This window comes from Mercenaria mercenaria, chromosome 12 (assembly GCF_021730395.1).
Source record: "Mercenaria mercenaria strain notata chromosome 12, MADL_Memer_1, whole genome shotgun sequence".
Classification (NCBI taxonomy): domain Eukaryota; kingdom Metazoa; phylum Mollusca; class Bivalvia; order Venerida; family Veneridae; genus Mercenaria; species Mercenaria mercenaria.
In genome coordinates this window covers 22,500,608-22,519,587 of record NC_069372.1, presented here as the reverse complement: position 1 = coordinate 22,519,587, position 18,980 = coordinate 22,500,608, and the positions used below count along the sequence as shown (strand labels likewise).

General features: G+C 36.6%; 1 protein-coding gene across 1 annotated transcript; it reads left to right on the top strand.

The window, feature by feature from the left end:
- The first annotated feature begins 11,148 nt into the window (after window positions 1-11,148).
- On the top strand, window positions 11,149-18,734 carry LOC123535434 (SR-related and CTD-associated factor 4-like). The gene is made up of 2 exons (XM_045318093.2): window positions 11,149-13,615; window positions 18,289-18,734. Exon 1 carries the CDS (start codon window positions 11,630-11,632, stop codon window positions 13,613-13,615), a length of 1,986 nt encoding a protein of 661 aa, XP_045174028.2. The 5' UTR covers window positions 11,149-11,629; the 3' UTR covers window positions 18,289-18,734.
- The last annotated feature ends 246 nt before the right edge of the window (window positions 18,735-18,980 follow it).

The window sequence follows — 18,980 nt, the reverse complement described above, 5'->3', positions numbered from 1 at the left end:
TATCACTGTCCTCCAGTAACTGATGTTGAACTTCATAAACACTTTTTTTGAGAAAATAAATCCGTCTCTATGACAACGTTTCGGCTCGGGGCCTTTATCTATAAAATCTGTAAAAAGATCCTCCGGAAGCACAGAATGCAACCAAGCAAAATAATAGCAGACTCAGTTTGATTGACTCTGTTCATGAGAGGTAACGAAATATGCAACACCTCTCACGCCCCCTAGCACCGGCTAAACGGAATTCTGTTACAAATAATTGAGTGCATTCCATAAGTCTCGTGCACAAAACGATGCAAACATATTATAAAGTGTTGGCAAAAAAAATGGACTCCATTGAATGACCTTGTATTAGCAAGCAGCTCGTATTATATATTACGATATTACTTCTTTACCCGGTTCTACGACAATATCCTATACACGTTTGATAATAAATAATAGACAAAACTCTCTGATTTGTATAATACGGTGTCAGTTTCCAAAAACATCGCTTTACAATTTTCTTGCAGCTTTAAAACCCAACACAAAGGATTTATTTTCTAAAAAGACTATAAATACGAAATCTCGTCGTTTAAGGGGAGGAAGTTTAAAATGTTTCGACAACATTCTTTCAGATACATGATAAATGAGATAAATGAAAGATGATGTACCGGAGTATATATGTAAGAAATTACGGCCTAGAACCCAGTTGTAAATACAAAATCTCCTGTTCCCTGTAGTTCGGGTATATGCTACACCAAGGTCATAGATATTGGGGTATACAAGCATTTTGTCCCAACAAGGAAATGAATTTAAGTACATGCCACGGAATTTTAATCGGATTATGGCGACCGCAGTTTGAAAGGACACCTATAGAAGCAACGTTTGAAATATTTACCATGTATATATAGCATATATAATACATATACAAGGCGGGCTTAGTGTACATTGTGTTTATTGATATTTTCGTTAAATGCTTAAGCTTCAAGGAGAACCAGTTATTGACTGTTGAAACAGGTCGCTTGAAACTAATTTGGTTCTTAAAGTTTATATATTTAGATTGAAGAGGGTATTATACATTGAGTAAAATTTCTGCCGACTATGTTGACATTGTTTGTGTTTAGTTTGTTGAGAGAAAAGTCATAATTAAAAACGAAATATATATAATTCATCTATTAAATTTTCAATATATCCCAGGCTTGTTGTAAACAAAAAATTTTGTAAAAGAAAAGTGTGCTCCTTTTGTAAGGACTAGTTGAATTTTTGTCGAGAAACTTTAAACTTCCATCGTTTGCACTTTTTTTATGTTCAATGAATTTTAAGAATACTCTCGGTGAAAATCTAACATATGTTAATATGTTAGAGATTTTCACTGGGGGTATTCTTAAAATATGTTTCTATGCTGGTTCCCCAACCAAGTGTTATTATAAGTATATACTTGATAAACATACAATTGCCTAAAACGTGATAGTAGTATAATAACAATTGTATTACATTTACAGAAGATTTGCATTGACAAATACACATGTTTAACTGAAATTCAATTCAGGTGCATGTTTTTGAAATTAATTTTACCTACCTTGGTACACACATATTTAAAACTTGTTTAACTTTAGTGTTGCATTTACTGGTAAATTCGTACACATTAAAGGTGGTGGTATGGGGTAATCATAAAATAAAGCAATATAAAAGACGTTAGAATAGGAATCTAACTCCATGTAAACCTTAAATAAATCTGTCAGAATATGCGTAAAAGGTCAGAAAATGATTGACTACCTTAAAATAGAGACACTCTCATATTCATAAGTCAAAAGTTCATTAACCAAACACGTCCTCTCATATCCCATTTTATTTGATAATTTGAAACAACATAATTATACCCCCATCAAACATGTTGCGGTGGGAGGGGGGTAAGGGGGCTAGGAGTCAGTTTTGTCGCGTCCCGAAATCTATATCTCAGTTATTACTAAATGGATTTGATTTAAACTTAAAATAGATGTTCCACCTTTTCAACAATATCATGTGACACAAGGTGCATAACTCGACACCATTTTTTTAATAATTATGCTCCCTTTTACTTAGAATTTAAGGTTAATTTTGATGCATTTTCACTATATCTCAGTTATTACGAAATGCATTTGTTTCAGACTTGAAGAAGTTGTTCCACATCGTCACCCACATCATATGACACAAGGTACATAACTCTTGCACCAATATTTCCAGAATTATGCCCCCTTTTTGCTTAGAATTATACTTATATAGTGTTTTGATACATTTGATCTGTAACTCTCTTATTATTTGATATTTTTTAAAACAGACTCAAGCTATTGTGCAATATTCATCCACCATTGGAATCATTAAACACTCCAGTGACAGTTCTTGACAGATTTAAATGTTTTTGGTACACAGGTGTAACATCATAAAATACAGGTCAAGTTCGATTTAAATTGCACTGTTCTTGTGGCCATGTCTTTCTTATGGTTGCCATTCTTCTGTGACAAGTCCCTATCGTGTGGGTATTCGTCACTCCTGTGACAGTTCTAGTTTGTAAATGTTATTTTGACTACTACGAATAACTTTTAGTGTATCTTAATGTCAAACAAGGTGGCAAACGTGAGCACATTTTTCACAGAGGTGCATGCGCAGATACTTTGTCTTAGTGTAGGCGAGGTTTGTGCGGAATGGGCTAAAAGTGCATACGCCGTATCGAAATACCTGATCTATGGCAGTTTAAATTTTGTGACTTTTGCTTTCAAGGTGATTGTATTTAATCAACGTCCCTTTTCAATAATTTTTTCTCAATAAAGCAGACGAACAATGGTTGTTAATATTTGTAAAAAATATATAGTTTCCTCCTTTGAGTGTCACCAGAGCACTGAATCAATTTCAAATTTTCTTTTTTCACGAGAATTTTTAAATAACCGTGATCATACGGACTTTATGATTGTACTGATTCAGACACCGATTAAGGTACATAAATTTGACGAGATATTTATGTTTGTGTGTTCATAAAATTGTTACTATTATGTGCTTTCGTGCGTATGTTTTACGTAGTTTGGGTAATTATACCCTTTTTATCTGTAACAAAATCTGCCCATTTCTCTCCGCTCATGCGCGACTGATGTATGTGGTGAATGACATTATAGTGAAAACTCCCTATATGTATGAAATTGGTGATAACGAACATACACACGTATTTATAGCTGTCGAAATTCAAATACATGTATACGTTTTTTCACACACCCTCAAAGTGGGTAACATCTCCTACAGCTGATGTCATTTGGTCGACGGGATATAAAAACAAGGAGCTAAATATAATACGAAATTTCGTTTCAAACTTTTGACTTTAAAGTAGAATTATGCGCATTTTTTCAAGTAAAAATCCAGCTGAAAAAGATGTGTATGTAAAAAAGATGGAGGAAATTACAGCTTTTAACCTTGTTACCAGTACAAAATAATAAGTTTCCAAATATGACTTTTCTTATTTTGACTGGGGCAGTCTTTTTAAGGAAAGTCAAACTGTATGCAGGAGTTGCTTCCCTTCAGCTTTGGAAATCTCTACCTATATAGGTAAGGGAGATCACTGCGTCGGAGACTGAAGAAAAGAACTATTATTTTATAGGTCCGATTTCTTTATTTCTAAAGCATCAACTTCAAATACGTATGCGGCATTATCGTTAAATAAACATTTAAATGCACAGCAACCGAAATTTTTTTAAACATTCACTAAAAACACTATGTGCAATAAGATGCGCATAATGCCACTTTAAAATTAAGATGACACGTTGATATCTCTTATTAAATTCATTTATTTATTTTGTTGGGTCGCACCGACACAATTATAGGTCATATGGCGACTTTCCAGCTTTGATGGTTGAGGAAAACCCCAGGTGCCCCTCCGTGCAAATTTCATCACAAGCGGGTACATGGGCAAAACCATCGACCTTCCGTAAGCCAGCTGGATGGCTTCCTCATGAAGAGTTCAACACCCCGAGTGAGGCTGGAACACATATCGATGAGGGGCAAGTGATTTGAAGTCAGCGACCTTAACCACTCGGCCACGGAGCCCACCACCCCCAACTTATTAAAGGACAATTGCGGACCTGAAGTGGCTATAGCACAAGTAAACTTATATAGCCCCAGTGCTAATATAGGTTTAGGAATGCTGATAACCCCACATAAGGAACGTCATGGCCTTTTGATAAGTTGTTTATTATATACCTTAATACAACTGATTGAACTAAATTAATTATATAAAAATATCAACGTTAACGACTTTTTATTGCGACGACACAGGTAAATTGACGTCACTCATGCATAGCGGGTCAATAAGCGGTTATAGGTCAAACTAGCATAAATAGTTTTCTCTATCATATATTCTGTATAAAACTGACATATTTAAAGAGCTACCAAAGATAGATTTACCTATTTCAGAGAACAATTTTTAATCCTTACCTCATTTTAAAGAATTATGATAAAACTGACATAAAATGAAGAGAAAAGTAGGGGTCATGTATCTTCTAAGAGAGAGAGTTCTCTTATCGCATTTGCTTACTGTAAAATCACATCAAAATCACACTGCTGTGACCTGGAAGTACTACTCATACTAAAATTGAGTTTCACTTCACCAAATACAACCTCCTCTCCCATTTTTTTCTACCAAAATGTCAAAAATACATCCACAATGAAATTTAAATAGAAACCAGCTTTAATTTAGACCTTAAGTGAAAAATTAGTGTTCAAAAACCTGTCCGCCATTATTAGACCAGATGGCTCCCACACTGGTGCTGGCTCGTCTCGACGAGACAGTATTACGATAGGATTTTACTATTAAATCTACCTAAAAGGCAGAACATCTCCTAAACCTGGCTCTCAGCCTTTTACTTTCATTACAAATGCAAGCCAGCAACCAAGAAAACAAAATAGCGTTTCCTTTACGAGAAGTGTCCAATCGAAAGCAGGCTTACAAAAAGTGACTTCTTCAAAGCTAAAGACCTCTAACTGGTGCTGCATTATAAAATTTATTGTCAAAAAAAGAGAAATATTATTAAGAACGTTTGCTTTTTATACTAGGAAGTTTTATGTCCAACATTGACCTTAATTGTGGCTCTAAACGTTGTTCAATACACCATTTGAACAATCTTTGTAGATGTCCAATGTAATGTATAGTGGCTCTAAATGTTGTTCCAGGCATCCAGTTTGAAAATCTTTGTAGATGCTCACTAGCCAATGTAATGTATAGTGGTTCTAAATGTTGTTCCCTGGATCCAATCTGAACAATGTTTTGTAGATGTCCTCTAGCCAATAAAATGTATAATTGCTCTCAATGTTGTTCCGCGGATCCAGTTTGAATAATCTTTGTAGACGTCCACTAGCCAATGTAATGTATAGCGGCTCTAATGTTGTTCCAGGAATCAGGAGTGAACCATCTTTGTAGATGTTCACTAGCCAATGTAATGTATAGCGGCTCTAAATGTTGTTCCATGCATCCAGTTTGAACAAGCTTTGTAGATGTTCACGCCAATGTAATGTATAGCGGCTCTAAATGTTGTTCCAGGCATCCAGTTTGAACAATCTTTGTAGATGTCCTCTAGCCAATGTAATGCACCTATAGTGGCTCTAAATGTTATTCCACGGATCCAGAGTGAACTACCTTAAGTTTGTAGATGTCAACTAGCCAATGTAATGTATAGCGGCTCTGAATGTTGTTCCAGGCATCCGGTTTGAACAATCTATGCAGACGTTCACTAACCAGTGTAAAATAAAATGGCTCTAAATGTTGTTCCACGGATCCAGTCTGAACAGTCTTTGTAGATGTCCACTAGCCAATGTAATGTATAGTGGCTCTGAATGTTGTTCCAGGCATCCGGTTTGAACAATCTTTGCAGATGTTAACTAGCCAATGTAATGTATAGTGGCTCTGAATGTTGTTCCAGGCATCCGGTTTGAACAATCTTTGCAGATGTTAACTAGCCAATGTAATGTATAGCGACTCAAACTGTTGTTCCAGGCATCCGGTTTGAACAATCTTTGCAGATGTTAACTAGCCAATGTAAAATAAAATGGCTCTAAATGTTGTTCCACGGATCCAGTTTGAACAATCTTTGTACATGTCCACTAGCCAATGTAATGTATAGCGGCTCAAACTGTTGTTCCAGGCATCCGGTTTGAACAATCTTTGCTGATGTTAACTAGCCAATGTAATGTATAGCGGCTCTAAATGTTGTTTCATGTATCCAATTTGAACAGTTTGTAGATGTCCTCTTGCCAATGTTAATATTTATAGTGGCTCTAAATACTGTTCCACGGATCCAGTTTGAACAATGTATGTAGATGTCCTCTAGCCAATGTAATGTATAGCGGCTCTAAATATTGTTCCAGATTGAACAACCTTTGTAGATGTTCTCTAGCAAATGTAATGTATAGCGGCTCTAGACGTTTTTCCAGGCATCCAGTTTGAACAATATTTTTAGATGTCCCTTAGCCAATGTAATGTATAGCGGCTCTAAATGTTGTTCCAGGCATCCAGTTTGAACAGTACTCTTTGTAGATGCCCACTAGCCAATGTAATGTATAGCGGCTCTAAATGTTGTTCCAGGCATCCAGTTTGAACAGTACTCTTTGTAGATGTCCCTTAGCCAATGTAATGTATAGCGGCTCTAAATGTTGTTCCAGGCATCCAGTTTGAACAGTACTCTTTGTAGATGCCCACTAGCCAATGTAATGTATAGCGGCTCTAAATGTTGTTCCAGGCATCCAGTTTGAACAGTACTCTTTGTAGATGCCCACTAACCAATGTAATGTATAGCGGCCCTAAATGTTGTTCGAAGACTCCAGTTTGAGCAATTTTTGTAGATATCTTTTAGCCAATGTAGTGATGGCATGGCACTAAATGTAATGTATAGCGGCTCTAAATGTTGTTCCAGGCATCCAGTTTATAAATGTTGTTCGAAGACTCCAGTTTGAACAATCCTTGTAGATGTCTTTTAGCCAGTGTAGTGATGGCACTAAATGTTGTTCCAGGCATCCAGTTTGAACTATCCTTGTATTATTATTATTATTATTATTATTATACCAGATTTATATAACGCCCTTTTCGTGATCAATTTCACGTTCAAAGGCGCTTTACATAGTTGTATATGTCAACTAGCCAATGTAATGTATAGTGGCTCTAAATGTTTTTCCAGGCATCCAGTTTGAACAGTACTCTTTGTAGATGTCCCTTAGCCAATGTTACCAAATGTTAATAGCGGCTCTTAAATGTATTGTTCCAGGCATCCAGTTTGAACAGTACTCTTTGTAGATGCCCACTAGCCAATGTAATGTATAGCGGCTCTAAATGTTGTTCCAGGCATCCAGTTTGAACAGTACTCTTTGTAGATGCCCACTAACCAATGTAATGTATAGCGGCCCTAAATGTTGTTCGAAGACTCCAGTTTGAACAATTTTTGTAGATATCTTTTAGCCAATGTAGTGATGGCATGGCACTAAATGTAATGTATAGCGGCTCTAAATGTTGTTCCAGGCATCCAGTTTATAAATGTTGTTCGAAGACTCCAGTTTGAACAATCCTTGTAGATGTCTTTTAGCCAGTGTAGTGATGGCACTAAATGTTGTTCCAGGCATCCAGTTTGAACTATCCTTGTATTATTATTATTATTATTATTATTATTATTATACCAGGTTTATATAACGCTCTTTTCGTGATCAATTTCACGTTCAAAGGCGCTTTACATAGTTGTATATGTCAACTAGCCAATGTAATGTATAGTGGCTCTAAATTTTGTTCCATGCATCCAGTTTGGACAATCTTTGTAGATGTTCACTAGCCAATGTAATGTATAGTGGCTCTAAATGTTGTTCCAGGGATCCTGTTTGAACAATCTTTGTAGTTGTTCACTAGCTAATGTAATGTAATGTATACACTCATAGACATTTATAATCGGTCACCTATGATTTTCATACATTTCTTTAAGAATACGCTGAAAATAAAACAATTAAGTATACCATCAATTTATTTAATATCTTAATAGCAATATGGCCAGTTTCATTTCATTCGAACATTTGAGATTATATAACAACAACATTCAAAGTCACACTTTCAATCAATATCTCGTATGTCCGCTGTTCGCATTAATAACTCCACGACAACGGCTGCGCATTAAAATGACGTATTTCTGAATGTCACCTTGTGCGATATTCTGCCACTTGTTAATGGCGTCATTTTCAAGATCATGTAGATTCAATTGCTGTGGCAAACGTCAGATTGTTCTTTTGAGCAACCCCTAAATGATACTAATTCGATAAAGAGAAAATGTGACTTTGAAAAATGTGGGAGTTGTTATTTAAACTGTTGTTGTTACCAAGTCTCAACTGTTCTAATGAAATAAAACTGGCCATAATGTTCTTAAAATATTTAATAAATTGATGGTATACTTTACTGTTTTATTTTCAGCGTATTCTTAAAGAAATATATGAAAATCATAGTAGGTGACCGATATAAATGTCTATGAGTGTAGTGGCCCTAAATGTTGTCCCAGGCACCCAGTTTGAACAATATTTGTAGATATCCACTAGCCAATGTAATGTATGGTAGCTCTTAATGTTGTTTCATGGATCCAGTTTGAGCAATCTTTGTCCACTAGCTAATGCAATTTATGATGGCTCTAAACGCTGTTCCTGGGATCCAGTTTAAAAATCTTTGTAGATGTCCATTAGCTAATGTAATGCATGGTGGCTCTAACTGTTGTCCCAGGCATCCAGTTTGAAAATCTTTGTAGATTTCCACTAGCCGATGCAATGCATGGTGGCTCTAACTGTTGTCCCAGGAGTCCAGACTGAACAATCTTTGTAGATGTCCACTAGCCGATGCAATGCATTGTGGCTCTAAACGCTGTTCCAACAATCTTTGTTGATGTCAATAGCCGATGCAATGCATGGTGGCGGCTCTAAACGCTGTTCCAAGGACCCAGTTTGAACAATCTTTGTAGATGTCCACTAGCCACTAGCCAATGTCATGCATGGTTGCTCTAAACGTTGTTCCTTGGATCTAGTTTGAACAATCTTTGTAGATGTCCACTAGCTCATGTAATGCATCGGGGCTCTGAACGCTTGTCCGGGGATCTAGTTTGAACATATTTTTTTTAGATTTCCACTAGCCAATGTAATGTATGTTGGCTCTAATTAGTGTCACAGAAAGAACCAGTTTGAACAATCTTTGTAGATGTCCATAAGACAATGTTACGCGTAAAATATTGCACATTTGTACAATATCTTGATTTAAAGAAAACAATTAAGACACTTATCATAGTTGCACCTGCATTTGGCCCTTGGGACCCACCTTGGACTAACATACGCGAGACAAAGTGTCTAATAAACTGGTTTGTGATTATTGCGATGCTATCCCTGGCTTTAATTTAAGCTGTTTTAACGCATTATCTGCTTGCGTTTACGCTCGCAACTCTTGACCCGTATCATTTTTATCCAGCAAGTGTTATCTCTCTTTTGATGGCAACATATGCCCTCAATAGATGACGTCACGAAACAGTCTCAGTAAATAATGTGTATATACCTTTGAGTCTGCTACCCCTGAGTCCACATTTATGAAAAATATAAATAGAGCGGGGTACTATCAGTCTGTTAGCAAACTATGCTTCTAAGCAAGTGACTTAACAATTCATAATGCCTGCACATTATTGACAAGTAAAATTAATGTTAGTATTTGTTTCATTTTAACCATCCAGTAACTATGCTGCAATATAGCTCATTAGGGTAAAATGCAGATAACAATTTGTTTTGTGAGTTCGAATCCTCATGAGGACTTTTTTAGAATTTTTTTAACATTTTTCCTATTCGTTTTCATTTTTTGGTCTCACATTTTCGTTTCTTTCTTTGATGGTTTGTATTTGCATGTATATCGTTACCCAACATAATAAATTATTATGTTCATTATTCGCTTAAGTGCATGCATGCATGCATTTAATTAATGTCATCTTTGATATGATGCTAAACTTTTCTCATCTGCGTATCGGCTTTAGATATTTCTCTGTCGTGTTGTCACAAAGCACATGAATAAATCTTTTTTTTTTCTGCAAAAAAAAAAAAAAAAAAAAATCCATATTGATGCTGAGTTTTGAACCTGTTTAACATGACCAGTATGCTTTACCTCTGAGCTAAATTGTAATTTGTACGAAAATTAAAAATATTTAGATTTTAACATGCTAGAAAAATGTTGAATTCCCTATGTTCCATTTTAATCTATTTATAGTCATGTTTGTAAATATCAAGTTATCGTTGGGGCGTAGTAGGAGACATTTCTTACCCCTCACCTCAGCAAGACGTCCGTCAATAACTTCACGTGCTTATTTATTTATTTAATAATTATTTATTATTTATGTAGTCAAGAACGCAGGCCAAGATCCTGGAACATTGTATTAGAAAATTACAGAATAAATATAATCAAGCGACAACCGTTTTGTGTTCAGGTGAGCTATATAGGGCCATCAAGATCCTCTTGTTTATAATTTATTTGAAATTTAGTTTACATTCTGATTAAAATCGCATATGTGTTTATTCTCTCATCACTTCTTATATATCATCCGATAATCAAATGAACGCTATTTTACCTTTTATTTAGAGCGTCAATTTTCTAGCTACATTCCATTTACATTTTTTCTCTATAAACCACGTATTTTGATATAATACTATGTACCGTTACACCATTCATTTATGTCATAATTAAAATTTACTGCATCAAAAAATGACAATTGTCATACACAAGTTGATTAATAAAGGTAGTCCACGGGGTTTTCCGCTACATAAATAGAATACATCAGGTGTGCAGATCGATTGTATCTGTAAACAATTGGTAATCGATAACAAACTGTTATTACTGCATTTTTATACAATGTACCGGAAAGAATACTTGCGTATAGAAATTGTGTTATAAAAGCGTTGAATGGAATTGAAATAGGATAATATGATTACCAAAAACTTTAATAACGCGTTTTAAAATACCCCAAATTTGCCTCAAGCCGCAGCGAAGCAATAATGATAATTTTAGAAATACAAAAGAACAAAACCGGTTTTGAAAGACAATCTCTGCGCATGGCTGCTCGCGCGATCAAAGTAGCTTATATTTACATACAAATCTATACACGGTATGGGATCGTAATTTCACAGGATTGATTAACAAAATTCTACGGTTCAAAAAGTTGATATAGTTGAATAATTTTATATTTTGTGCTACAGTGATGCTCGGGAACTGGGCCAGGTAGATTTTGTGAAAGATACAATGTATGAAAATCGGGTTACAAGTGACAGATTGGAAAATTAACGGTTGACAGTATCATACATGGACGCACTTGTGGCATTCAACAATTTCAGTCTCGAATTTCGTCTATTTGAGAACGAGGTTGATCAAATGATACGGCATTTTCTCGGGTACTTTTGGTGAAAAACAAAATATCGATCTTTGATTTAAACGTGTAAAGGTCGATTTCTTTTACGGTATGTAACAAAATCAGTTTGAATTGTGGTATTCAACGGATTAATAGAGAGGAATAGTTTCGGTATTTAGAAACAGCTTAAGGTTTGGACAGAACGTTTAAAACTTCCGGATTAATGAGGAAACTATAATTTCAAGGAAATCAAAATGGTTATTTTAAACAATCATAGCCCTATGGCTAAAATGCGAGTGTTGTACATAGGGAGCGCCGTTCCCATGGAAACGACGGCAGGTCTAGAAGCCATACAGGGGCCACTGAAAGAACGGTACCCAACGGACGATGGACAAGAAATTGAAGGTATTGACGCTATAATATCTATAACTAATGACAATATCCAGATGCAGTATGTGAATGAACCTGATCATATCGTCCAGTTTCCCATTTCTTCATTAACTCTCTGTGCTGCGGTCAGGTGTGTGTCCACTGTTAACACGGCAACCGGTGAAAAAGGTGCAAAGTTCGTGTCTCTAAATGATCCATTAGCAGGCGGAGAAAATTCAAACCGACCGGCAATATTCACCGCAATGACACGTCGAACACAAGGAAGGAAAGTGTTAGAATGCCACGGTTTTATTTGTGCTTCGCCAAAGGATGCACTGAACTTAGTCAAATGTGCTTCAATTGCCGGTAAGAACTATAAACAAAACGGGACAATAAAATCAAATAAGCCCACATACCAAACCGCTAACACTAACGGTACAACTGATCCACTCCTTGATGCTGGATCGACTTTAAATCGTTTGTCAAATGGATCAGCATTCACAGCACCTTCAAATGTACAAAATGGGATGACCAACGGTACCTCAATGAGACTCATACCGGCTGAGCCAATAACACATGTGGCCGCCGGTCCTGAATTCTTTGAACCGGTATCAACCCAGGGCTATTTCTACAGCAGTAACAATGCAGAAGTAAAGAAGTACAATATTGCGAAACTTGGTCGAGATCGTAATAAAGAAAATATAGATGTTATTCAGTCTGCACCAAGTGAGCGACAGGCACCGACAGTAATACAGACAAATGGATACACGCCTACGCCTTCACCACGACCAACCCAACCAAGGGTAATACCAGCACCTCAGCCTGTTTACGTTCGTCTTCCACGTCAACAGTACGCGGTCCGACCCTCGATGCCACCACCGCCACCTATGCCTATGTTCTACGGACCTCCTCCACCACCTATGTACGCTAGACCAAGGTTCTTCTCCCCACCGCCACCAAGACTCCGACCTCAAACATACATGATGCCACCCGGAGCTCCGCCACCAATGATGGCTCCGCCGATATATATTCGTCGCCCAAGAGGTGGTTCTGCGGGAAGTAGGTCAAGGTCAAATTCTTCCGATTCACGTCGGTCACGAGATTCAAGGTCAAAAACACCTACAGGTCAGGTAAATGGCGATGAAACGCAACCAAAAAGGATACCAAACGCAGACGAATCAAGTGAGGACTCTGAAATCAGGGTCTTGAATCGACAGAGGCCTTCAACTCCGCCCACAGATTACGACGACAGACGTAAAGGAGAACGCTTGAGCCGACGGGATGCTTATGAGGTAAAATATGGAGTTCAGCCCGCACCATATAGATACGGTCCACCTCCAGATGTTGTCCCACCGTACGGCTATGATTACTATGTCCAACCTCCAAGGCACGGCGGTTATGCGCCCTTCACAATGTATAATCCTCATGCCCGGTCAAGGTCAATGCCAGGTTACGATCAGCAGCGTTCAAAGTCACCAAAAAGGAAGAAGGGAAGGAAAAAGAATAAAAAAGTTAAGAAAAGTAAACAACCCAAACCGAAGCCACAGTATATGTATTATCCGAGAGAGGGATTAAGACGACAACCGGTACACAGTGATGTTTCAACGGATAGTTTTGCTGGTTACCATTCTGAAATTCCGAGAGGTAGCCGTAGGGAAGAGCCCTCAAGCGGGTACCAGTTCTATCCCCCACGTGACTTTAGACGGGACGAAAACCAGTATATGAATGAAAGAAACTTTTCTAAAAGTATTAAAGAGGAAACTCGGCGGTCACGTGATTCCAAGGCTTATCCGACGGCATACGAGTTGAATGATGAACTAAATCGTGGAGGGACCGACAGAAATGAAGATGCCGATTTCACCATGTATTAGGTATGTACCATTATTGCAGTTCAGAGGTGAAGGTCGATCTGAAAAACTAAATACCTGACCATAACAATTAAGGACAATATATGTCCAGCTAGTCCGTTAATGGGATTATCAAAATTAAGTCTAGCAGTCCATGCAGATATTCTAACGGCCTGCGTTAAACTATTTCATTTGAATCCATTTGGCTTGCGGAAGGTCGGTGGTACCAAGGTACCCGCCTGTGATGAAATAATGCACGGATGGGCACTTGGGGACGTCCTCCACCATCAAAAGCTGAAAAGTCGCCATATGACCTATAATTGTGTCGGTGTGACGTTATATCTATTCTAACAAAAAATATTCGACATCAATGTGTTTATTTTTCTAGCTTAAAGACCTACCACAACCTAGTGACCTACGTTTTTTCCCCCACGTGAACTTCATGCAAATCATTTTGATAATGCTGGTATAATACAGCTCTTCTGCAAGATGACAGGTGGACAGTTTAGGCCCTTCCTGAATTAATGTGCCTTTACAACTTCACTTGCAAACTTATTCAGTCAGTCTCTTTTCAGCATAGTTTTAAAACCATAGAATGATAACTATCTTACATTGTAGAAAGGGAGTGTGGTCTAAACTTACCTGAATGTTCTAGTACTGTGCATACTGCTACATTAATTCAGTAATATATTTATACATTAAACACATCGTCTTGGCCTTATATATGTCACTATCAATTTGTAAGGAGATATTGTATTTCTCAATATTTTCATGTAATCCTGTGTAATTACCATCATGGAAATACAAAAGAATACAGTTATATTTTGTGGCGCGTCTTTAAACGCGATGACACTTGGACAGAGGGTCAGCTACTAGATAAAGATCCGTTAGTAAGCAACCCCACTCCTCTACTTTAGCTTTAGGGTTTGACATTAAAGTCAACATTTCGTTTGCAAGATTGCAAATTACCGAAATTACTGATGTTCATATCCCAGGGTGTATTCATTCGATTTTAGGGTCGTTTGTTGTTGAAAAATTCGATCAGTTAAATGTTAGTATCGTGTACAGTTTATTTGTGTTTAATGATCCAGTTTAAACAGTGGTTAGCGTTTGGCTTTTGTCTCGCCAGATTTAATAGAAAATCAAGATGGGGACAATGTAGGTAATGTTGTCAGTGCTGTCAGCAGTTATAGAAAACTGATGTTAAGATAAAGTATAATGTCTTTGATATTCATACACTCATTTCAAGCTTTTTACATGCTGTAGTGCCCCTTTTTTAGGAAAATTCAATTAGGTTGAGCCTGCACTTTCATGCACCTACCGAAATTTAGGTATTTTGGTGCTGAAATATAACCCTCGGTCTTCTTTTCTTTTCTATACGAATAGCAAAGGCTAGCCTTAAATCTCGTCTGACAGGAACCTGGTGAAATATATTTTGACTGACCGATGATGCGGATAGCTTTTTTGTTGTCAAAAAACATTGATTTCGGCTAAAAACAAGCGGTGTATTGATTGAAACCTGACAATAACAGCGAGGTTTATGAATCTACGCGTCTGCTTTTATTACGAAATACTAATTTATTTGTCTATATATCATTAAGACGTCAAGTTCATGATATTAGAGGAATATTGATAATAATATTGACAATATAATAGAAATATCGAGCATATCCGTAAACATCTCACGGCCTGGCGTTTATGTAAGCTTCGTGGACGCTTACATCACTGAACTTATACACTGCCTTGTGAACTGTTGGTGGTCTTTGACCACTTGCTTGTCTACACCCCATCCTACCCCATCCAAGCCCAATCCAAGGGAATCATGTCAGAAAATGGCGTCTATGTCATTCGTCTTCTTTAGAGCTTGGTAGTTTATTCGTCGACACAACAGTAAACAAAAATCATTGTTTTTAACCCTTACCCTGCTTTATTTCTGTAATGAACTTGTCCATTTTTCAGTTTGGACAGTACCATTTACTCTTAAAAGGGGTGCATACCAAAAATGATACTGACTGAATGGCGAACAGTGCAGAACATGATCTTGCACGGATGTGTAGGCTGATCTTGATCTGCACTGGTCGCAAAGGCAGAATCAATCGTGTCCAGCATGATAATGGTTAATATAATAATATACTAGGGTTGTAAGAAAAAAAATGGTCGGTATAAATAAACGTCTGTTGCATTCTTAACTTCCTTTTTCTCACGGTTGTCATTGTGTGATAGGCACAGATTTTTTGTCTCCACTAAGGATTTCGAAATGTTACATTAGGCTATTGACAAATATGCAGTGAATAAAAACATAAAATCTTTACGATTGTAATACTAAACCATACGCCCATTGTGAGTCGATTCAGAAACCTGTATCAAACAAGGAAGAAATGAGAAATCATAGTCACGAAATTAAAGTTATCCACAACATCACTAATCTTGAGGTTACCTCATTACCAAGTTTTTTTTTTGCCAGATTTCAGGGGGAAAACTCGGAATGTTTAAAAATTTCATGATGTTTAAAAGTATGCATGGCACTGCTTCTTGTAGTTAAACTGCTAGAAGGAATTATATGCCTACTTCAAATGTTTCTGGCAATTCGCTGGACACCTCTTGCCGTTACTAGTTTTATTTTGTCGTATGACGGTCACGCGGTATTTTGTCATTTTGTAATTCTGTATTCTGTAGGATAAAAAGAGTTTCCCCTCTAAATTATTAACGCTTGTAGAAAGTTGTTTTAGTGTGGCTGCCTAACAAACCGACTTGCGAATTTTCTGCAGTTTGTTACTGAAGTATTCTCACTTTGATAATGGTGATCTCAACATTTTTATTCATTGCTTTTTAACATGCATTAAAACTGACAATGACTCAATTTTGCCTGATATCCAACAAGAGCAAAAAGGATGTAAAAAGAGTTTTGTTTGTGAGAGAAACTTGTTTTTTGTGATGTTATGCGTTCGTGTATTCCGGTTTGTTTTATTAGCTCGTCTGATTTTTTGAAAACATCTACGGGGTATTGTCGTCACCTGATCGTCGGCGTCGGTTAAAATTTTTGTTAAGGTCCACCCTTTCTTAAGAACTACAAGAGCTACAGCTTAAAACTTTACACACTGGTTTATCATCATTAGATGACTATGTAGCCCAATAAACATAACTCTGATATACATTTTGTCAGAATTATGGCCCTTTTTGCACTTAGAAAATATGAGTTTCTTGGTTAATTTTTTTGTTTAGGTCACCTTTTCTCAAAACCTATAAGACTTACAGCTTTGAAACTTTGCACATTTATTTATCATCATTAGGGGACTATGTACTTGTAGGCCAAGAACCATAACTCTAACCTGCATTTTGTCAGAATTATGGCCCTTTTTGTACTTAGAGCATCTGCTGAACTATAACTCTTTTCTTACTTATTGTCCAGCATTTGCAGACGAGCGATGGCACCCGTAGGCGGTGCTCTTGTACTTCGACATATACCTTATATGTGAATGCTTCATCTTTCAATTTGATTGCAGCGGAATTTAAAATAACATCTGTTAGATATCTGAACTGTAGGCAAATACAAATGTCCATAAAAGAGCTTTCTGCATCGTTGATGAAACGGTAATGTCCAAATTTTTAACGTAACCTCAAAAAAAGACTACGTGAAATTTGACATAAAAATAAAATTAATTGTATTCAGGAATGAGGATTGATGGCCGTATAGTGTATCTTGTACATAAACCCACTTTTGCTTGAGTGATTTTTGAACGGTTTCATACAGACAGAAGATACATATTGCTGATTTGAATACTTTATAAGATTAAAAATTGCATTTTATACAACACCTGTTATGTTTTTCATCTCCGTATAATTGGCGGCAAGATTAAAGATACGGGTAAATGTTGTATTATACATCTTATATATAAAAATAATTCAGTGGAATGAAAGGTGATGTAAAATGAAAAGTCATTAAGTGAAAAAAATATAGAATCTCTCTGTTCTGTTTGATAAAATGGCTGAAGTAGTTTTATTTTATTGTCTATTATATACAGCCAAAAAAGGGTATAAATCCCAGTTGTTTTTTTAAAATAAGATGCTGCTCATTTACTTATAATATAAAATAAACCTCCCATGTAAAAATGATATTTAAATCGGTGGTGCTTCTCATGTTGATGGTGTGGTTCACTGATATTTCTCATGCTGATGGCGTGATTCGCTGATATTCTTGTTGATTGCGTGGTTCATTAATATTTGTTGACGGCGGGGCCCAATAGTATTTCTCCTGTTGATGTTGTGGTTCACTGATATTTCTCCTGTTGATGTTGATGGCGTGGTTCACTGATATTTCTCCTGTTGATGTTGATGGCGTGGTTTTCTGATATTTCTGCTGTTGATCTTGATGACGTGGTTCACTGATATTTCTTCTGTTGATGTTGATGGCATGGTTCACTGATACTTCTCCTGTTGATATTGTGGTTCACTGATATTTCTCCTGTTGATGTTGATGGCATGGTTCACTGATACTTCTCCTGTTGATGTTGTGGTTCACTGATATGTCTCCTGTTGATCTTGATGGCATGGTTCATTGATATTTCTCCTGTTGATGTTGATGGCGTGGTTCGCTTATATTTCTAATGTAGATTGCTTGGTTCTTTGTTACTTTTCTGGCAAACACAATTTAGCAACTTGCAATGTCAAAAGTTACGTGCATTTTCATACCATTTCAGGAGAAAACAGTAAAAGGGCTGCAGACAAATAGAAGTTGCACTTGTGGCAGACTGGAAAAGAAGCATGAATAGTGGATCTTCTGTACTGTGCTGTCTTAAACGACATGTGAGCTCCTAGAGTATTTACCAGACGTAATAAAAGTGCTATTAACAATATATTCCAGTATAACTTACAAAGGATAGCGTTTCGTTCAGATCAATGTGTGTTTAGGAGGTGGGTGTATTTGAACTAAAACTTGACACGGGTGTGTCGCTGACAGTTTATATTTTAATAATATTTCGTGCACTTAAAAAAGTTTGATCATGGATAAAAATGATCGAATGTGTCTAAAAAGATACATATTTATACCATTACATTTAAATACGTCAGTTATTTGGGTGTAATCAAATACTCGAACTTGTTGAATAGCTGTTCATGTCAAAATTATTCCCCAAGATTAATGCGCTTTCATGTCATTATGTCCAGTCAAGTTCTGGCCATGATTGAACACCATACTATATTTTCAATGATTTTTGTTACCATATGGTATCGGATCGTTGCCAAGATAGTGCCATTGTACGTTGTTTTGTTCGTCTTCGTGAATTTCCAAATTTACAGGAAAATTCGTTAATCGTACACTATTAGTTTAAATGTGAATGCATTCGAGTATGTATAAAAAGTTTCAAAAACTTATAGATTCTGTTTAAATATT

Excerpts from the sequence above, each read along its gene's own strand:
- LOC123535434 (XM_045318093.2), top strand. The coding sequence starts at position 11,630 with ATGGTTATTTTAAACAATCATAGCCCTATGGCTAAAATGCGAGTGTTG.